General features: G+C 40.9%; 1 protein-coding gene across 1 annotated transcript in view; it reads right to left on the reverse strand.

Annotated features, from left to right (window-relative positions):
* Positions 1-23,490, reverse strand: part of grid1a (glutamate receptor, ionotropic, delta 1a) — a 326,996-nt gene that overhangs the window by 52,144 nt on the left and 251,362 nt on the right. Inside the window, exons 5-6 of the mRNA XM_050071845.1 lie at positions 17,407-17,460; positions 2,411-2,584 (exon numbers count right to left, since the gene is read on the reverse strand). Coding sequence (XP_049927802.1) covers positions 2,411-2,584; positions 17,407-17,460 — 228 coding nt within the window. The remainder of the gene's footprint in view (positions 1-2,410; positions 2,585-17,406; positions 17,461-23,490) is intronic.

Raw genomic sequence — 23,490 nt, forward strand, 5'->3', positions numbered from 1 at the left:
TTAAGTTATATCAAAGTGTCATTTCTATAGTGTTGTCCCATGAAAAGATATAATGAAATATTTGCAAAAATGGGAGGGGTGTACTCACTTATGTGAGATACTGTATATTCCCCAGTCACACTGAGCTTTAGTCATTTATATTCATGGACATTCGTGTCCCTCATAATTGCCTTATCTTGGGAGTTTAATCTATATTCAGCTGCATACATAATCTGTTAATATTTGTATTCATATGGCACTTGGCAGATGCTTGTCTATACTGTCCTACACCATGGCTGAATGCTGCACAGTCATTACTGAAACTGAAAATGTGTGATAAAGCAGGACTCACGCTCATAACCCCTTATAGAACGTGTGCTGTACAAGGCATGAAAAAACGGCCACATTGTGCTTCTCTACTTTGTGGTTCTGTCACTCCTGTTGATAACAAGTGTCCCTCCTGTTGGCTGCTGGAGAAGGTGGATGAAACATGCGGGTTGTTGCTAGAGCACAGCCGTCCTATAAATACTCGCAGCAAAAGGGATAAAATAACAAGAAAAACACAACCTTGCCACTAGTCAAAATCTAAATGCAGCCTCATCCATCATACGGCTGCTTCCATGTTGGGCATTCACCATCCACAAAGCTCACATTCTCCTCTGAAAGTAGCTTATGTTGCTGAATCTGTGACTGTTTGGAACATACTGAGCATTTGAATTGGCAGTGAAGAAATTGTGTGGGCGGTTTGAGAATTTTGATACTTTTTCTTGATTTGAGAAATTGTCACCATTGGACATCGGTGTAAGTGGCTGAATTCAAACTGAACACAGACTGTACAAACCTTTTACAGCTACCTTTCAGGCCTACAGTGGGTGACCATTTTAACTCAAAAGCTAGAAATTTGGAATCACTGCAAATTGTAGAATAATGTGAGTTCTAAATCAAATCTGTCACTGACACAAAGTGTATCTGCATCGATTTTCCTGTCCGTACCCGGAACATGATGCATAATCTCACAACATCAACTAGTAATCAATCAATCAATTATATGTCACATGGTACTACTCCAGTAAAATGTGATCCCATCAGCTCCTTTAATTTGTGCACTGTAATTTAATCATTTTCTTTGTGTCCTCTTGAATTGATGGCTGCTGCTTTATAATTGTCCATGTTGTGTTGTGTTGTGGTAATCCACGCTTTCTGGTTGTGAAATGATTCAACTGTCCACACATCCTAACCTCGACGGCCGTATGGTCGCTCCACCTGAACACAGACAGTGACTCTGCTTCCCGATACCTCTTGGCTCACTCTGGCAGATGGAGCACGAAATACTGTCCAGATATACAACGAGCAATGTTGCAGAGCAATGAGGGGATATCTGTTATTTTTCACTCTACAAATGAGTGTCTAATGTATTTATTCATTAAGTTTTAATCATTAAATTTTCCTCAAACTCATAAACATGTCTCTTTTCATATATGTTGACTGCTGACTGGAGGGAAAATGGAAACGTCAAGGATGGCAGTGTCAATTTGACCCTGGACTGTATGTCTTGTACAGAACTGTATGTCTTTATATACAACTAGGATTGTGACCAGTGGGAATAGGTTGAAGGTGGAGCAGCTGGTGCAAAAACTAATATCAAGCCAGGCCAAGTTTTTCTTGCACACAGCTGGTTAGGACATCTTCCCTGGAAAGAACTAAAACAATCTGATGTTTGCTCGTTGGCATTGCATCCAGTTAGGAGGAGTAATCCTTTTGTCTTTCATGTTTTATTGCTCAGCACCTGATTTGAGGGCTGCACTTGTTAGTAAAATGCTAATTTCTGATGTGTTCTTCTGGTTAGATGATTCTAAAAAAAACATCTTGGTGTGTTTTGGGAAGTTACCCTTTGTTGTGGTGGATTTATTTGCAGAGCCTGAAATAAATGTGATAAATGCAATGTCAAATATTGGATCTGACAAATATTTCACCACTGCAAAGATATTTTTCAGTGAGTGTGTGTGGTCGGGGTACTTGTATGAACATGACCCGATAAATCACTAACTAACCTCAGTCAAAGAGGTTGTTTTTGATCCAGTTTATTTGTGTCATTTAGGAGGATAACTCAAAAGTGTGTTAACAGTTTTCAGTGTAATTTGGTAGAAGGTTATGCCGGGATCAAAGAATAAGTAATTTGGTGGTGCTATATTTCAGTAATTTTATTTTTTCATAAATGCCTGCAGTTACTTGACTGAAAAATATCTGCTAAATGTATCCACCCACTGCCTTTCACCATCTATATTTTACCACAGACTGTGTATATTTAGTCCACTGACAATAATTCTTAAGATTAACTGTTGATTAAATAAAATAAAATGAAATGAGAAGATTGTGCAGCCATGGCGGAATACGTAGGAGCTTTAACAGTAAAACTTTAAGTGGTTTTTACCTCCAGGGACTGCAGGTAGCCTTCCTGTGGGTCACACAGCAGGGAGGAGATGCGATGATTGTTCCTCATACAACGAACGTTGGTGTCTCTCCACAACGGGAAGATCTGACGGATTACGGTCATCCGCCCCAGAGAGCTGTAGACCAGCTCCATGATGTCTGCGTCGCTCACCTCCTGAAATATGAAGACAACAGGAGGAGTTTAGTTTCACAAATCTGTCCCTTTAATCTCGGTGTAAAGTGTAGAGGCACTAATTATCTTAACAGGATTTCTGCACAGTGGGAAATCATGACACAAACCGTGAATTTGCAGTTTTTGAAAGGCACTTTTTCGGAGTGGAAATTTGGATAAGAAACATAACCTCTGAGGGGTTTTGCGTTGGCTGTGCCTGTTTCTTAAGCAATTAAAATATCAGATGTCACATTGTGGGGCCACAGAGCAGTTAGATATGAGAAAAAGTGAGGGAAAGTAAGGAGACGACTGATTTGGGTTTGAAATATCAACTTGTGTGCTCAACTTAATATTGTGAATTTTTTTTTTTTTTTTTTTTGCTGTTCGTAGGACATGAGCTTTTTTAAAGCCAGAAACCAGAGAAGTAGGTCTCAAACCTGTGATGTCATAGGGTATAAAGACCAGAGCTGCTCCACAGACAATGAAAGAGAGACTGATTTTGTGAACCCACAGAATGATTGATTTTTTTAAAGCCCAGTTCAGACCGAAGCTTCAAGATGAGACCAAACTGTTTAAGAACGTCACAGAGAAAAGTTGCAGTGGTGTGAACTGGCTCCGAGCTTGACTTGGCTGGTTTTAGAACGTAAAGCTCGTCATCTGTTTCAACAGCCAATCAGCTTGTAGTGAAGTCCGCTGGTCAAATCTAAATGATTGCAGATGGCATGTTCGCTTGCTACGCCCGCCGAGCCCTCTGTTTCTGTCCTCACAGTGTGCCGGTGTCGAATGGTGGGTTGCTCCTGCTGCTGCTCGCTGTATGTGCTTATGCCCCCTCACACACACATGCTCATTGACTGATTAATTGGCAATGATTATGATGGCATAGTTATTATGAACACAGTCCATTTGATGCTCATTTTGTTTGTTTTTCACCATTTCATAACTGCTACAAATGCAACTGTAGCCAGTATCTCATTATCACTATCCCCATCCATATTCTAACAAACAACAAATTATATTCAGCCACAAAATAACCCTGAAAAGCTGCAAATCTGAACAGAAGTACAGAGAGTTGTTGCATAGAGATGATACATCGTCTCATCTAGTTGAATTGGTGTGAACTGGCAGGTGTTTAGAATGTTGTAGAAGGGTGTACACAGCAAGTAGCTGCCTGTTTCAACTTGTCATGTTGTGAATCTTTGGTCTGAACTGGACTTTAAGACCCAAATGAGCTTTATTCTACTGCAGTGAAAAAATGTGTTATCTACATTTGATTAACGAATCAATGAACACTTCAAGTATATCCTTCATACTAATATTAGCTCTGGTGACCCTTGGCCCTGTTCTGTGGGGGGATGCGTGTGCGCAGGGTCTGTAAAGATCGACAGTGTGAAGGGTCGGATCAATATTCATAAGACATTAAGCGGCCTGTTAGTCTCCAGAGCAGGACAGTGGTCAATGCCGAGGCAGACAGCGAGTCTCTTGGGAAGCAATGGGTTCCTATCTAGCGATAAAGTGGTGAGGTTACTGTCGGGTCGAGCTCTCGGTTGATACGGCACATGCCTGAATCCATGCTTCCTCTCTGTTTTTCCTAATCAGATATTTTGATCTCTGCCTTTTGCATCGACCTCTGTTGTTACTGCTGGTCTCTGTCCTCCCTCACTGGTAATTTCTCTTGGCCGCTTACTTTGTCTTTCTTTGTATATATTTCTTATTTCAGCTGAGAGTCAATCCAGCTTTTTTCCAACATTATTTGTTCTGAATTAGCATTTAAGGGACGACACAAAAGGTGACTAGTAAAAGTCTACCTAATCACCATAAAGCGTCCCCAGTTGATGACTTACATTGAGACAATTACTTCTTTGTATTATAGGTTTTCTGAAATTTTATGTTTAAATATGTACATAAGGCATTGTCTTTTTAAATATGTCCTTCTCTTTACATTCCCAGAACAGATATTTGAACTAAAATTAACACCTAAATGTGTATTTTGGAAGCAAAATAGGCCCTAAAACTTCCTTTTAAACCCCTTTTCTAGTTCTGCCCTTTTCTCATGTCCATACCTCATGTCATATACATATTTTTATTTCTAATGCAAAACCAGTTGACGGTGAGTGGAACGGATTATATTGATTTTGTCTCTCAGGGCCAATATTCCTCAGATCTTTCGTCAGTGTACAGCGTGACTAAAACACTCCTCAGGTGATTCTAGCTCATTTGGTTTTATCCTCTCTTCTTCTGACTCAGTCAGGTGGAAATTATGAATATTCATGAGTTGCCGTGACACATTAATCAGATGAATTATGCCGCATGGTTCACGGAGCCGAACCCTCACGTCCAAGCTAATAACTTCCAGTGACACCCAGTCCAAGTGTTCTGTCACCATCACGGCTGACGTTTGTGTCATAGCCTGACCCTGCAGAGGCACTGACCAGCGGCTGATGTGCCTTTTTGCCTCTGTTTGAGGAGAAAGTACAGACAATATGATATATTTCAGATTTTTTAAAAGCACTAGAGAAGCGTTATAAATCTAAATGGTATACTGTTTGTGATTATTTCTTTGTGGGAAATTTGCCTTGCACATCACAGTTCCAGCAGTATGAAATCTCTGCAAAACAAACAACAAATACATTCATCCATCAGTTGCACATCTACACCAGTAAAAGTGCACACTTAGTCCAATATATAACAGTGACCGATGACAAGTACAGCTACGGCACACACATAAATCAGCCTGTGTATGTCTTGGCTGTCCTTCTTGTCGAATCACAACATTACTCCTGAACTGTCCGGACACACACACATAACATAATATACTCCTTCAGAAATCAACAGTTATCACACAATCACGCACCTCACAGGTAACACACCCAGACACAATGTCTGAGAGAGTAAATACAGCGCGTCCATGTTTCAATGACAGCCGCCGACCAAAAATACGTTCACAAATCAAGTTCAGGTGACAGATTACCTTCTTTGTGCTGCTCAGTCAATGTCATTAATCTTTCAGGGGAAATAAATAAATAAAAAAAAAATTACTGGTAATCATGACAGCGATTTAATTAGAGGTTAAGGTGCTTTTTGAAGCCTCAGGCAACTAAATTGAGAAGTAATGGGTGTGGAGGAAGAAGAGCAAAGCACAGCGCGTGTGACAATTTGAGAAGTCTGACTTGCCTATAAATACACACGTGTCTTTTTCATGTGCTCTCTGCGTTGCTAAGAAGAAAGGTAATTAGTTAAGCAGAAAATAACCTCAAGATTACGTTATTATTCAGTTGATAGAGCTGGATAATTAGTGTCCTATTGTCCTTTTGCAAAGGAGAAAAAAATTAAAACATCACAAACATCAAATTACGCAGAGCGCGAGCGTGTGCGGCGTGTGATACTCTGACCTATATTATCTCAGCTGTAAATCTCAATATATCAACTCTTATATTAAATCGAAGCCTCCACTTACACATCTCACAATAGCAATGATAACTCTAAATTATGAAACATTGAAGAGTTTTGTAATTCAAATCATATCCTATTCAGGCTATGCTGCTGTGTTGATTGATCATTGTCAAGTATCGCACTCACATCTAATACATTATGCTTATGGCAAAGAGTGTTAATATGTTGGGGTTTTTTTCACAGAGTGAGGACAAATACAACATATCACTCACGCGAACGCCATATTAGAGACACTGCTGTTATATTGTGTATCAAAAATATACAGTCCATCCATCACTATTAGTATGGAACTCTATACAACGCCGATTCCAAAGATTGCAATGATTTGCAAATCAACACAACAATTATTTTCCTCCATTTTTCCATTGCAGCTATTCACATAACATTTATAGCAGACTTGGTATTAAGATGGGCAACTGAATTGTATTTAATACTCGAAGAAGCCTTTGTTCGCAGTGCCAGCTTCAAGACACTTCCTGTATGAACAAACAAATCTCTCAGTGTTCAGATGTGATTTTGGAGCATTCTTCCACACAGCCAGGTTGTGTGCCTGTGAATCTTGGGAAAAACATTTCACTTTCAAAACTTCAACAATTAGTGTCTTCAGTTCCCAAACACTTACTGAGTGTTCTTACAAAAAAAGGTGATGTCACACATTGGTAAACATACATGGAATGTGTTGCAGGCATTATCTCCAAAAGCAGTGTATATAGGGCTGGGCGATATGACCTCAAATCAATAACATAATTTATTGAACATTTAACCTCGATTAATGAATGATTTTTGTTTTTGTTTTTTTGCCCTCATAGTTCAGTGACAAGCTTTGTACTGTAAATATGCTCAACTATTAAAGCTGAGATATTTTTCCCAATGAGAGAGTGCATATCTTATCTTTGTGGTTTTAAAATAATTCAAGGTAACCCCACACACATGAACTATTTTGAATATTGTGTAGCCTTTGTAAATGCTTGTGTTATTTAGAACTGCTTTGTCGAGGCACTTGCTGCTGGGCGCTCGTCAGTCTCTTCTTTTTTTGAGCCGTGCACTGTTCATATTTGGTAATGTGATTGTGCTCCAAGTGCCCAAAAAGATTGGTGGTTTTACCTTTGGTCGCTGAAACGTTTTTTTTACACAGTGTGAATTCTTTCTGTTCAGTTTGTCACGAAAGCCAAAAATTGGTCCAAAAGACAGACAAAGCTTTTCTCTTTGGTACAAGCTGCTCAAGCTACATAGTTGGCTCAGTGTTTGATTTCTACTCTATGTTGCTTCCAGGTGGCGGATTGGACGGGGCGGAGTCACGTGACTACACACATAGTTGTACGTTTTTAAGGGAACAGTACATGAACACAAACATTGGGGAAAGTATAACATTGGTTAAAGGTTCTGAATGTCAGTTTCAATTAATTTTCGATTAACTGCCCTGCCCTAAGTGTGTAGTTACAAAAAAATAAAGTTTAAGTTCAAGTTTAGTTCAACAGGTCAAAAAGGATATACAGATCCTTGTACTTTTTGGGAATTGGGGTTTTACAGATATCTATATTTAAAAAGTGTCTTAACGTGCGACCACAATAAACCAGATCTAGTAGAGCTAACATGTTCCCAACACTGACCATGTCACATCATGTGTGAAGTCTTTCCTTTAACAGCATTATGAGATGCAGTTATATTTCCTTTTGTCTTGTATTAACAGCACTGTACAAGTGTTAAATCAGACTAAGATTACATATGTAATGAACAAGGTTAATGTACAGTCACAATGCAGATTACTGGGCACATTGACCTGCATTAGCAGCAACTCTTTAGTCAATTTTATGATGATTGTTTAATCCTCACACTGGTATGTTACGCTAATAACACTTAAGCTAGGGTTTTATTGGTCTTTATTAATAATACTCTAAAGCACTGCCAATAAAAAAAACCCCAACAGATGATTTTGTGACACAATGTCACTTCCCTGCAGATCAAAGTAGTTATTTCTAATTAAATACCCAATGGTGGGTGCATCACTGTCAGCTATAGCACGCCATACGTCTGTGGCCTTTGAATTTCTTGAAATAAGTTCAGAACGCAAACACTAGTGCGACCTTCGGGCGCCTGCACACGTGGGTGGGACCATGTCATCTTTGCAGCTTTGGTGAGCAGAAGTGGATGTAAATAGGCTGGATAGGGATGAACACATTTCAATTACTCAGAGGAATGAAGTTCCTGTCTATAATAATGTGGGGTGATTTTGTGAAAATAGACAACAGCCAGAGCGCCATGTAGGTTGATGAAATGTGTTTTAATCATGACTGCCTGTTTCCTATGATTTATCAATTAATTAAAACAGTTGCATCCAGCTAATAATGTTTTTGTGCATTTTCATGGGAATAACTCCACGACTTAAAATACTGTTCATAAGAAAAGCAACAGACTGTCTGCTCACAGCTCCTGATTGCCTATACAAGAAGGACCTTAAATGAAAGTGAAACAGAGAAAGGACCATTTGCAATAACGTGGTCTGAGCAGGCGGAAATGCAATGTAATTTCATGCCAAATTGCACTGCACTGTCTGATGTGCATCAACATAACCATCGCCTCTCCACTCCAACCACCTCTGTTTAGTCCCGTTTGTTTGGAAGCAAAAATTCACTAATCCAGCTTAAGTGCAAAAACATGGACTTTGACCTAAGAGGATTGCATTGTGACTGTGTTAGCACTTAGATTAGATTGGCTACTTAATTGGAGCAGGATATCTCGAATGCGACATGAGGTGAAATGACATGTAAATAATCACTTCAATTAATGCGTTCATTTTTACAGTACAGTGTAAGCTGTGTCATTACACACTGTCACCATGGATGGATTACTGAACAGGCCTACCGGCCACAGGCCCAGGGGCCAAAGTGTCAGGAGGCCCTGTGGCCTTCACTTGCAAAATGTCACAGAAATTAACATGTAGCAACCAGGAAGAGACTCAAAATGACCACAGGGGCGGCTGTGGCTCAGGAGGTAGAGTGGATGCACTAATCGGAAGATCAGCTGTTTGATCCCCTGCTCCTCCAGTCTGCATGTCAAACCATCCTCAAGCAAGATACTGAACCCTAATATGCTCCTGATGGCTGTTCCATCTGTGTGTGAGTGTGTTAAAAACTGAGTAGCAGGTGGCACCATGTACGGTAACCTCGGCCACCAGTGTATGAATGTGTGTGTGAATGGGTGAATGTGACTCGAAAGGCGCTATACAAGCACAGTCCATTTAGCATTTACAACAAGATGCAAAGGCACTGCAAAGAGACACAAAGTGACTAAAGAGCAGCACAGAACAACCAACAGAGACACAAATTGTACTCAATAAGACATAGAATTACCTCTGAGAGACCCAAACAACTATAAAACAACCACAAAGAGACACAGCGTGACTAGAAAGACACAAAATGTCCTCAAAGAGACACAACACAACTACAAAGAGGCACAAAACCACCTTAAAGTCAGTGTGTCTTGCTCCTATGATGGGGTCCCTTTGCATAACTGTGCCCAGTGGCCCACTGTTTCATAATCTGCCCATGACTGTAGCTCCTTGTTCATGAGCACAGTGCAGTGCAGTATCTATATGTGAGTTGCTATGATGGAACTTAGGTTTCAGCCTGAAGGTGCGGTCAGTCTTATTCAATGAAACTTGTAATAACCCCAGTGACATTAACTGACTGTAAGTGTAACTGCTCTAACATTTAGATAAGGTGGTTAGTGAGAAGAGTCGTCTGTCGTCTGGGGTCCCTTAGATTTATGACCGTGATGCCGGATGTCTCCTGTGGTCACCATTTGTGGGTTAGTACATCATTTTTTGACATCTGAATTGGGTTTCTGCATAGAATCTCACTGTAGTTAATGGTACAAAGAATAAGAACCGCAAACCCAGGGCTTTGATGAATGCAGCATTGTACAGTACTTTGAGCAATCAATAAGCTAATTGGAAAATGAAATATTTATTTTTCTCATAAGTGGCCTCTTCAGTAATCCACCTTCCTGTCCCACAGTCTGGTGCGGCAGAGACTGCGTCAGAAGAAAAGGGTTTCCATCTCAGTTGCTTGACGGGCAGTTACCCAAGACATCAGTCATATCATGACTGTCCTCCTCGACTCTGTCTGTCACAACAGGCACAGCCACCTAATCCATCAAACATTCCGAGGTGTCACCGTCCCGCCTTTGAAGGGAAAAAAAACAACAACAAATTCCCCCAGAATTTGCAATCCATCTGAGTCCACTAGACAGTGTCAGATGCAGACAACCTTCTGTGTGCTAGCAGCTGCAGCACCCCGGTGTAGTGGGTGGTTCAAGGAGACGCACGCATGCCTGTCATCCCCGTGCCCTCCTGCTCACATAAGTCATGCCGCATTTCTTACATTCTAATTTCAGAGCTTGCCTTTTTTTCCTTGTTGGTCATTTGTGTGTTGAATAAGTTTCACACCCTGAGGGCTCATGAACTGTGTGCCACTGAGGCCCACTCCTTTGCTTTAAATGCATTTGCATCAGTCTCAAAGTAAAATGTTTGCAACTGAAGTTAAGTTTGTTGAGAGAAGAGTTCAAACTCAACCATTTTGTTTTTATGAAAAGGGCATTGCACTGATTTCACACATGGCCATTTCATTCATTTCACTTCATTTCATGTCTTCTGTGGCTCTGAAGGGAGCTTCGTCAAGGTCTGAGGTGATGACTTAAGTGACATCACTTAGGTGCAAACTGGGGATGTCAACTTTGAAAAGACCATTCAAGGAAGGTCTTACAAAAATGCTACTGGGATGCATTATGGGAAATATTTAGTGGTTTTGAAGTTAGACCCACACTAGAGACTAAAGGTCATGTTATTTAGTCTCTGCTGCATCCCACACCTTTATCTGAGTCTGATACTAAATCGCTGTACATCCACGTGTGTTCAACAGCCCTTATTACTGTATCTTTAAAACTATAAAAGGGACAATTTAACCCCATCTGACCTCTTACAGTTCCCTTAGATGTGGGCGGGGTTGTTGTCACTCACTGCTCCATCCAGCACTCACTGTATTTCCTTATTACCGGTGACACAGATGGAAGTCTGCACCTTGTTTATCGTCCACAGAAAGAGGATGCATGCCGACATTTTCAGAACAAAATAAAATAGGCGTCAGTGAGAGTCTCTCTCCATGGGATATATAAGAATAGCGGGTTAGTGTTGCCGTATCCCACAGAAACAAAGCTCTGCAACACTTTAAGATCCACTAATCACTAAAGGGTGTGCTGATTGATTCATGTCGTCAACTCCTGCATTGAGTAACATTACAAGTAAACATTCCACCTTAAAAGTCGCCGGTAGTCTCAGACTCCAGCTGCTGTGAGAGGCAGCAAAACATCATTTCATTTTATAGTTACAGTTTACTAATAAAACTCTCCACAGTATGAACAGTGGTTACATGAGCCTCAAAACCAGCCACAACTCAGCCCTGAGCAGAGTGACCGTCCTCTATTGACCAATCAACAGACTGCAGTGTTCACAGCTCCACCTTTTAGTACCAGATCTGTGTGCTAGGTACCCCAACAGAGGGGGGACCAAAAATGCGGACGGTACGGAACTGTTCTATTGGTACCATCCACAACTTTCGGTTTTTGGAAACGGAAGAAAAGTGTACCAAACTGAACTGAATCGTACCGTACTGCTTGGTGGAAACAGGGCTTTATATTCACAAGAAGGCCCACATCTCTACAGCCAATATCCCCAACACTCTTAAACAATCTAGATTAATAAATAGCATATAGGTAAATAGCAAAAATGTATTATAGATTTTGGGGTGAACTGTCCCTTTAAGACACTGCAGGTCTTTGTACTATAATGCTTATGACATTCCTGAATAAAAAAGACTTATCAGGATCTGCTATATTGCTTTCTGTTTCTCTGCTAGTCTGTTAAACCTTATTGTTTTTGGACTTCTTATCATACTCACTCATCATCATCATTTTCCGTCTCCATCCATCTCACTTTGTGCTCTTATCGCATTTTAAGCTCCTCGGCTACATTCATCGTGCCACATGTTGCTGCTGGTGGCAGATTAGCGTAACCTCTTGTCGTGAGAGTTGAATAAAAATGTGAGATCTCACTGGCTGTGTGAGGTGTAAAGGCTGGCAGGAGCCTGGGGGTGCTGAGGGGACGGGCAGGTGACAGTGAGCCTCAGGATCATCTGGTTAAAATGAATGTCACAACTCAGTCATGACCAGGCAGCTGAACAAGAGCAACTGTCTGCGGGGACTGACGCTGCATACATGCACGAGGGGTAACATAGAGAGCTGTTATTTCCCTGCAGGATTTTGTGATATAGCCGAACTGCATCTGGTCAGGCTAACAGGATTTACAGGGGTGCAGGAAACAGTATGTAGTGCATTATAGCTGTGCAATAAGGTGGAAGCACAGAATCCACCAACAGCTGCTACAAAAGGAGAGTGATTCATAGTTGTTGCAGTTTGTAAAATACCCAGAAAAAGTAATAAAACAGAAACATACTAAATCCGAGAATCTCATTCTAGTAATCACAGCGAGTGTCTGTCTTCTTGCGTGTTCGAATAAATTAAAAAACCTTGGGCACACTCTGTGCTATCAGCTATGTTAGGAGCCTCTTAGAAATCAAATCAGAGGCTAATGGAAACAAATTAGCTTTGCGCTTACCTTTAAATCTCCTTACCCTTTGGAGATAAGCACAAATCGTGGAGAATACATTTACTGTTATATACATGCCCGGATTCAATTTACATGGCAACTCTTGTTGATAAAAGTAGAAGATTTCAAAAAGCTCTACAAGAGAATTAGTGATTTAAGCTAAAGGTGGACGAGTAATGTGCTCAGAGTATTAATGTTTTTTTTCTCCCCTGCACATGAGAGAAGCTCTGGAGGCCATTGTCTGAGAGGGAAAATAGGTCTGCATGAGTAGTAATTGAATTTTTTTGTTAGCTTTTTCAACAAGTCTGTGTTATTCTCATTTCAAGGTGATTGTCAGTTTCATGTGCAGTTTATCTTGGGTGATAGATTGAAAGGCAACGGAACAGAGACAGAGGGGAAAAGGATAATCAAAAATTACAGGAAGGAGAAAATAAAAACAAAGAAAGAGCAAAAAAAAGATATTTTCACTATCTATAGAAAGAGGGGAGAAAATGGAAAGTACACTTTGAGAAAGAGTAAAGAAATGCATTTCATAGTTCACAGATACAACCAGGCTCATTCCTCCCATTTGAATGTGTACCAGGGAGAGATAACTCTACAGTGAGCCATATCACATCAACCATTAAGGGAGTGCCATAGAAATTAACATGCCATTAGTTCATACATTCCCAGAGCCTGATGCAATTAAAGCTAATGTCTTGGTAGAAGTCTGTGGTAATTGACTGAAAGGCATGCATGAGTTTGTATGTGAATACTGCTCCAAATTAAAAATTACACTCCCTATCTTATCATCTTGTTTGAGACTACTTAAGCTGTCTCGGGAACGTATCAGCGAAGCAATATGACTTAAGCTGCCAGACACTGAGAAAAGTTTCAAAGAAATCATGGTCTCATTAGCTGTTGTACATCAGCATTTGAGTTATGCTGAAAAGCACGCTGGGAATCATTTGAAACATACAAGGTAGTTATTCTATAAAAGCTCATTATAGTCCAAAATGAGCTAATTTAGGCTGCCACATACCAGACGCCTCTCAACACATTGAGCCTCATTAACTTTTGTAAATCAATATTTAAACTACCGAAATATGCTGAAGTGCTGCATCGTCAATTTCTAGCTAAGGCATAAATGACAACTATATACTATGCAGGATTTTACTAAAAAAACAATGTATGGACTCATACAGAGGTAATCTCTTTCAATCATCACTTATGACTCACTAGAAGTGTGTGGCGGTGTTTTTATCTGCAGACTTTGCCTGTAATTTTGTCTTATTTTCTACGCTCAAGACGTTTATTGGCACGTACTCCCACTGTAGGTGGTATCGAGGCTTTATAAAAAGGTACGACCAGGTGCTGGACTGTAAGCAGCAGGAATACAAGAGACACAGCACTGAATAAATGCAGTACAGTGAGGTGACACCAAATGGCAACCTCTGGGGCTGAAAAATGAAGCCAATACAGAAGCGTGAAGAACTGTGGTTCATTGAACAGCCACTTGAGGCAGGCTCCAAAAGATCCCCATTGACCCTGAGTGTTACAAAACTCAACTTTACAGCAGAAATAAACATGTTTACAGCCTGGTGCAAAAAGTGGTTTTGGACTCTATAGCTAATGTCCACATTTATCAAAGCTCAAAGTAACAAATATTTAAGTGCAGAGCTGCTTTGAGTGACAGGCTGTCTGCGAGGTATTGCTACATGGTATGTTCAGAATCACATACATTTTCTTTTTACTTTTAGTAGATTCTGCAGCTGTCCTTAAAAAGTACGCATTGTTGCATTCAGTATCCACACAATCAGGACATACTACTTCCTCATAACGTTACAACTCTTATACTCATATATCCGTTACCATGGAGATGAAACAAAATGCCATTCACTGAGCTCACCAGAGACAGAGATCAACTAGGACAGCTCTGATGTTGTTGATTCTAACATATTATATTCAGGATAGTAAAATTACAGAGGCTATACACTTTTCTGTCATTGTAATTTAATACTTATGCCCTTTTTTAATGGTTTTATTTATGATTATTTACAATTAATATTCCTGTTATTACCAATCAACTGGTCATGAGTCATCTGAATGTGCTGTCATCTATCATTGCAACTTCTGACAGCTGTATATCAGCTGTCATCTGTTTGCCAGTCAGTCAATATGACATATCATCCACTGCGCAGAGGAAAGTGGGTCAGAATAGCCAGAAAAGCATGCTGGCTTGTAGGGTTGGGCACGATTAACCGATATGACCGGATATCCTGTTTGACAAGCGAGAGATACGGCTGCGTTGGTAGCAGCCTCCTCAATCGATACGAATCAGCCATGAATCCTTAAATGAATCGATTGTAGAGTCATGGATCGGGTATCGCGAGACTAGCAATTGGTTGACTGGCTTTAACAGTTTGCATCGCTAAAACAACGCGAGAGCTGGCGGCATGCTCCGTAGCAGGCATTACTGACAACGATAATGGATGTAAACATCAGCGCCAGCTTGACCAGTGGAGCTGAGGAACAGAAGCTAATGCTGGTTGGATAAACCAGGGAGCAGCCAAGCCGCAGCAGAAACTAAAGGCGAATCCTGTCGGTTGTGGGTTGAACGGGGGGTCACAGACACAGACAGAAATACGTATTCCTGTCAAATACGGCGGCCATAGTGCTCCGCGGCGCAAGATAATGGCTTACCGGGGACCGAGAAGCCCGGCTCCAGGTCCAAGAAGTCTTCGTCGGTGTCATGACTGCCCAAAAATACCTGAACAGTCGAGCCGTGGCAGCACACAGGTATGTGACGTGTCAGAGCAGAAACGAGCCGTTGACATTTCCACAAACCTCACCGCACTTTAGGGACTGTTCTTTACTTGTCAGGGGAGGAGGGTGGCTGGTTAATTTTTATTTTATTTATTTATTTTATTTTGATCCCCCTCTATGTTAAATCACTCATTGATGTGAGAGTGTAGCAAACACAGAGAAATAGTCTGACATGCTGTCAGTGATAAGCTGCTAGTCATCACAGTCCATGATATCAACTAATAACAGGAGATGTCAGATTCTGCCCCTACATTGCATGTTATTATTTTATTCTGCTTTATGTTTATATTGTACAGTGTTATGATAAACTTTATTCCAGACTCAAGTCCATATAAGATACATACAAAAACACAGACAATGTGTGATTTTGTTGTTGTTTGTCTTTTTATTTTATTTTTGCCAGTGCCATACAGCAACAATGCTTGGGGATGTGGTCTTTTACAAATTTGAAAATACTGTAAGAATGTCACTTTTATAGAATTGGCTTTTTTATTTTATAATATATGATTAATGTCTACATCAACAAATGTTAACCATAGAATCGTATCAAATCATATCGAATCGTAGCGTTCCTACACTGTATCGAATCGTATTGAATCGTTCTGTATTAAAAATATATAGTTTTTGAATCGTATCGAAACCCGTGTATCTATGTACGAATCGTCTATCACAGAGAGATTCCCAACCCTACTGGCTTGCATACTGAAAAATCCGACCGGCTGTAGTAGAATATCCTGGTATTTCTGGCATACTGCATTTGACATACTATGTATTGGCACACTCTAAATTTTTTTCTGGCATACTGTATCGTATAGTAGTATGGGGATTCAGATTCAGTCAGATCCACCCCTCCAACCTCTTGCCAAAATATGGTCACTTCTGGCTCCAAAAAACCAAGATGGCGATGGCAGAAATGCTGAACTTGAGGGAATGTCAGTCTACACATCAATGGGTGATGTCACGATAGCTACGTCCATTCTTTGCTACAGTTTATGGGCAAAGTGTCTGAAGAGCATGAATCTGGGGTTGGCTCTACTTTCACTTTTGCTGGCAAGCGTGTTTACAAACGATTTTGCATAGTACACCTTTAAAAGTCTTAACTGTGCAGTGGCCAATACATGTTCTCAAATTCTGTATGAAGAGTTCATTTACCACACAGAGCTGCAGCATCTGAGTATTGATATGTTGCTTATGCAACATGGCTACATGGACTACAAGCAAACATTAATCATGCTCCATGGATTATGGATCAATATGTGTCATGTTTTGGATGTTGAGCACAGGTTTAGATGTTTGTATAAGTGATGAGGTGACATTTCATTAAAATACATTGGCATTGATGTATGTGTTGGACAGAGAGCTCCTATTAGGCACAGCGATGCTAATATTCCAGGTAAATCAACAGGGAGGAACCTTTTATCTCATGTCTTTTATCCACTGCTTTTAGCAGCGGCCAATCCTGTGACTCTCCCCCCTTATCTCCAAATCACTTTGAATCAATGGAAATGCAGTGTGGAGGCACTAAAGCTAAAGACAGAGTCCACTGTTCTGCATTCACAAAGTGCACCTGAATGTTGTGCTGTTACAGCCACTTTAGAAGACCATTTAGGTCAATGTCAGACACACAGAGCACTGTTACAAAAGGAGGGAGTAGGGAGAGACATACTAGCATCACCAGTTAAAGGGAGGCCAATTATACAATATCAAATAAAGGCTCAGTCCCTCAGGCTGCCAAGATAAAATAAAAACAAAAGATGTGCCGCTAATTTAAATGAACAGCAAAGTCTGCAGGTTCTGGTGTGTCTGTGTGTGCCTTGGCAGCATATAAAACCGTGCTGACAGAGGCAAACTGACACTAAGGTCTAAATTCACTCAGGTGCATACAAGTGTGTTTGTGTTTTGGCCTCACCTCATTGGCATAGACCCAGTGACTGTCCTTGGATGCCAGGTTGGTTTCCACAGCCTGCAGTGATAAATAAAAAGAAAAAAAGAGAGGACAGACAAAGAGGGAAGGACATATTAAGAACCTTGTGTGCAATTCATTGAGAAATTACAACAGTCAAAAGAATCTCTAGAGCACAATTTGTAAGTCAAGACATCCTGGATCACGGAGAGGGTGCCGGTCAGGGGAGGAAAAACATCATGCCGAATATTTTTTACAATGGACGTGGGAATAAAGGCTAGAGTACAGATGTACATATTATGCCGCCTGCTCAGGGACTTTATTAGCCGTGCTCATTTCAGAGATTTTGACAAGTGACAGAGAAAATGTGAAGCCCATAGAAATTGGCACCAGTGTGGGATATAAATCTGTAACCTGTCAGATTCTGTGGCACAAAAGAGTCAACTCAGAGGAAAAAAAGAAAAAGTAAAACACAAATCACTGCTACTGACAGGTAAGGCGTGTAGTGAGGTGTTAAGGCTCACACACACAGCTATTTACGACTGGCCAACACTTTCTGCAATCGCAGCTCTCAAAATTTGTTACCATATCTAAATGAAACAGGGTCAGCATTTTTTTGTGTTTATTTTGGCACCGTACTACCTTCCCGAGAGGACAGGCTGTGTAGTGAGAGTGCACAGCTTTTCTTTACAGTTCAACTGATTTAATTTTAAGAGGTCAAAACTCCAGCAACACGTTTGGTATAAAGAACAACTTGATTGTCAGACCAACATGTCCTGGCTTGTGGCCTTCATCAAGGTCATGCATTGATATCTGACAAGACCTCTTAAAATTCAATCAGGTACACTGTATAGAAAAGCCATGCACTCTCACAACACTTTTGACCCTTTCACACTTTTTCCCTTCTCTGTGCACCTTGGAGGCAGGTGAAGTTGTGCCAGAAATCCCTGCCTTGCTTTTACAATTTGAATTTTACTGATGTTAAGTGGTGGAAAGGTTACAGAGACATATTATGGCTACTTTGTTTCTGTTTCAGTCAAACACTGAATAGAATTATTTAATACAAAGAGACACCTTGCGTAACACTCTCTGCCCTGCACTCTGCTGTCACAACAATACTTTCCCTATCTGAAGTCTTCGTCAGGTGACAGTGTAAACCAAGTTACACGTGTACACAACAAATAAATCTGCTTTTCCAGGAGAAAATCAGGTTTCCCTAAACCAATTACAGAAACCATGTATCTCTTCTACGTGACGTTTCGAAAACAGGTTAGGGCAGGACTGTAATCCGTTTACTGAAGTGCATGTAAATGCACTGAGTGACCAGAAACTTCTCAGCGCAGGTGAAAATAACCCCCCCATGGAATTACAATAAACGGTTCATCTCATTATGAAGTCCCTACACCTGTCATGAGACTGCACACATTTGACATCTGTCATGCTTAACGTCTCAATGCATGCCCTCTCCTGTAAATTGCTATCATTAGTGTCTAAATGAATCCCTTTCACACAAAGCAATGAAGACTGATGTCTCAACACATGACCTGCGGAAATGTGCTGCATTTTTACTCAACAACACCGTGCTCATCAATAATAGGTGGTGCAGAGCACCGAAAGCTGCCAATCGATCTTCTAACCTTGGAAGAGTCATGATTTGATTTTAATGCTCCTCTCATTCCCAGATTGAGCTCATCAAACTGCAAGAGAACCACACCAGTGCAAGAGCAATATTTACCGCCACGGCTGAAATGCCACGTCTCGTGCTTAAAATTAAAGACTGTGGCTATATGCCTCCATAAATTGCTGTGAAATTCAAATGTATAGGCTGACATTATCAATGGGTGCTTTAATATATCAGACAGACGCTGGAGATTAAGTAGTTGAAGAGCAAGAACATGTGTCATGGAAACTACCCTTTAGTCCTCATCAAAGACAGTTTATAAATGCTTCTAATCTGTTTAAAGGTGTGGTTTTGTATTTAACAACAGGATTTCTGAGCAACATTTATTGTTGAAAAAGGGCTGGGGCCATGGTTCTCTGTTGGAAACTGGTGGATTGCCCCCTCCAGTTCGGGAGAGAGTTACCGCTTCAAGTGAGGGAGTTCAAGTATCTTCGGGTCTTGTTTACGAGTGAAGGTAGAATGGAGCATGAGATGGATTGGCGGTTTGGTGCAGCATCTGCAATGATGCAGGCACTGTGCAGGACCATCTTGGTGAAGAGGGAGCTGAGCCGGAAGGCGAAGCTTTCTAATTAACTCGTCCATCTACGTCCCAATCCTCACCTATGGTCATGAGCTCGAAAGAATGAGATCACAGATACAAGCGTCCGAAATGAGTCTCCTCTGAATGGTAGCTGGGCTCAGCCCTAGAGATAGGGTAAGGAGGACATCCGGAGGGAGCTCGGAGTAGAGCTGCTGCTCCTTCGCATCAAATGGGGCCAGTTAAGGTGGTTCAGGGATCTGATCAAGATGCCTCCTGGGCACCTCCTGTTAGAGGTGTTCTGGGCACGTCCCACTGGTGGGAGGCCCCGGGCCAGACCCAGAACACTCTGGAGGGATTATATATCTCATCTGGCCTGGGAACGCCTTGGGGAGGAGCTGGAAAGCTTTGTTGGGGTAAGGGAAGTCTGGGGTGCTTTGCTTGGCTTCCTGCCCCCACAACCCGGCCTGGATAGGCGGATGAAAATGGATGGATGGATGGATGGATGGACAAACATAAAAGGGTACCAAAAAGATATTGTTGGGTACCAATACCAAATCCCAGGTACCAGCACTGGTATTAGTACAAGTGTGAATGGTACCCAACCCTACAGTCAGATCAGTACAATAATAGCTATAGTGCCACATTTTAAATGTATCCATAAAGAGACAACTCAGTACAGCACTTTTCCTTTACAACCACAGCTACATGGGCCTGAAAAGCTGATCGTGCTGTGCTTCCATCAAGAACCAGCCCATTAGTTCTGAACATTTACAATGTTGGTGCTGTTGTCAGTATTATTGTTTATGTGAAACAGGCATTTATCATGCTGCAAGTGACAGTTCAAATGTGATAAAGGCAAAGAAGAAAGTAAATATTTCACTACTGTGTCGCGAAACCTTAAGGCACAACATAACACTGGAGGGCCTGTGTATGTGACTGTGTCTATTTGTTTTCAGGGGTGGAACAAAGCAAGAGTCTGAGAAAAATAAGGTCTACAGTGCTCGAGGTAGAGCCATGAGGAGCACTTCAGGCAAAAGGTGAAGGAAAAGAAAGAGCAGAGACAGATAGATGAAAGGGAGCTGTTAGTCTGTGTGTGTGGGTGTGGGTGGGGGTGGGGGTGGGGGGTGGGGGGGGTTCATGTGAAAGTGTTTTGGAAATAAACTCAGAACAGTGTTATTTTAGAATATCTTGATAAATAAACTTAAATGGAAACATTATTTTATCACTATATTTGAGTTGTATTATTTTGACTGTTGATTTCCAGCAGTTAATGCAGTGTGTAAAAAAATATCATCCTTTTGCAGATTGTGCAACGCTGATTTTTCACATGGATAATTACATTAGCATTTAAAACATCCCTGAATAATACAATAGCACTGTTTGCTTTGACAAGAGACATAACTTGACACATTCTTTCATCAGCAAAACACCATAAACCTTTAGATTAAAAGCATAAGATCAGTAAGGGCTTCCTCTAATCTGTCTGATAGTAACATAACAGCAAAATCCTTTCATGTGTGAGTAATCCATTAATTTAAATTATGATAATGTCTCTCTGGTCCTGAAAAAAAAAAAATCTGACAATGAGAACAATTGTCTGCCTTGAAGAATAACCTTGACATTCAAGAGGGACGACAGCTCCTTAAACTGCATTCATTGTTCCAGACAGACTCTGTCAGATGCCATAATGGTAGAAAACAAGTCAAGTAGTGTAGTGTGGGTTAGTCAATGTGTACCAGCTGGGATGCAGTGTTTGTTGAAGCCCTGGGCCACCACTTGAGACGTTCAGCCTCAGTTCACAGCATAACCGAACACTTGACAACTCTAGAAATAAAGCCTTGTTGAGCTAAATGATGTTTGTGTGGATGTGACAAATGCATAATTGTACTGACATACTGATGTGTTTGAGAGCTGCTATATCTGACTGAAAGCTGTGCTGAATTTGTAGCTCATCATCACCATGTCAGTCATCGTTAGTCATCTTTGTCATTTTCTCCAACATCAATCTAAAAAAAAGAGGTGAGAACAGCTACCGTTTTGAACTCATTGATATATGCTGCATATAACCGCACACTAAATTGAGACTTAACATTCATGGCTTGTCTTGTTTCAACACTAATAGTGAGTGGCCCTGGTTCAGATTTATTCATACAAAATGAGAAATAAGATTTTAATTGAAAAGCGCCTGGATGCTGAGATCACAAAACATGCTGTGCTTACAGCACTTCAGGGACTTTGCTCATTAGGATTCAAAACTTGCAGCTCCTAAATACAAAAGCCCCTTATGTCTCAGTACAATTCCTACATTATTTTGCCTAATCAGCCCTTTCCTAATCGTATGTAGCCTCTATTTCACTTGAACTAAGCAAGGGTTTTCTCCTTTGCTTAAAATTTATCACACCAAAGCCTAAAAATCCATTTGAGACCTTTAAATGTTATCAACATCCAGGCAGAGTAATTTCGGCTTTGTGTGTTTTCTTTTCTTTCCATTCACTTCAGGAGATGATGTAACAGTGTAACTCTGGAGAGCAATGTGGTTTTGGAGAAGGAGGCACAGACAAGAGCCTGGAGTGACATCTGAGGAATATTCTATACTGTTGATACAGCCAAAGCCTGGCGACAGTAAGATCTCTAATCAGAGAGGCAAAGTACCCCAGGCATGTTCTTATACAGTAGCGATGCCACAAAGGCAGCCACAGAATGCCAACTCCAATTTAAAACCGTGACAGCCGAGGAGGGATTGAGAGGAATTGCGGTTAGGGGGATGTGAAAATAGGTGGGGGGAGGATGTATCTGGTGCATGTGAAAACATGAGAGCACTCAGTGTGAACTCAGTCAATACAATTATTTGTTACAGAACAAAACCATGTTTAAAATGTCTGAAAACAAAGTCAGATTGGATTGTACACTTGTGTTTATTAGGCACACCTAGCTAAAACTTATTAAACAATCCTGCAATAAATCCTACCTTCAAGAAGGTTGTAAAGTTCAGTTCTTGTTGAAACTGTTTTAGAGAAGTACTGATTCAACTTTCAGGTCATTTTACATAATTTAGTCTGTGAAGTGGGCACATGGCTGTGACGTTGCTATCACTTATGGTGGATGATTAAAATAATGAAGAAGAATTCAATAGCATGCACAACGACGATGACCGGAGTGTCAGGGGAAGAGACTCGGAGGAAGACATGGATGATACCAGTGAAATAGACTTTGCCAAGCACAACTAGGATGACTATGTTGAAATAAAAGAGCAGATGTACCAAGACAAACTGGCCTCCCTGAACAGACAGTTGCAGCAATTACAAGAAGGTACACTGCAGGAGTATCAGAAGAGGATGAAGAAGTTGGACCAGCAGTACAAAGAGAGACTCCGAAAGGCAGATCTGTTTCTCTAGCTTGAGACACAGCAGGTGGAGAGGAACCTCATCAAGGCGAGGAAGGCAGCGGTAAAGGACATTGACGATAAAAAGGTTGAACTGACGGAAAATCTAATTGCAGAGCTGGAGGAGAAAATCTAATTGCAGAGCTGGAGTAGAAGATGATGATCGAGAACAACAAATTAACAATGGAGCTGTTTCTACCATTTTTTTACCCCGTTAAAGGGTTTTTTGGGGGGAGTTTTTCCTTAACCGCTCTGAGGGTCTGAAGGACAGAGCGATGTCGTATGCTGTAAAGCTCTCTGAGGCAAATTGTGATTTGTGATATTGGGCTTTATAAATAAAACTGAACTGAATTTAAAGCTGACAGGTGACTCATTAGAGATAAAACCCATCATGACTTGGAAGCTATGGAGACGGCCCAACGATCCGGTCCCAATACCAGACAAATGGAGAGACCTGTGATGCTATTCAACTGTAGTGGATAACACTGACAGGTGTCTATCATTTTG

Source organism: Epinephelus moara, chromosome 19 (genome assembly GCF_006386435.1).
Source record: "Epinephelus moara isolate mb chromosome 19, YSFRI_EMoa_1.0, whole genome shotgun sequence".
In the NCBI taxonomy this organism is placed as follows: domain Eukaryota; kingdom Metazoa; phylum Chordata; class Actinopteri; order Perciformes; family Serranidae; genus Epinephelus; species Epinephelus moara.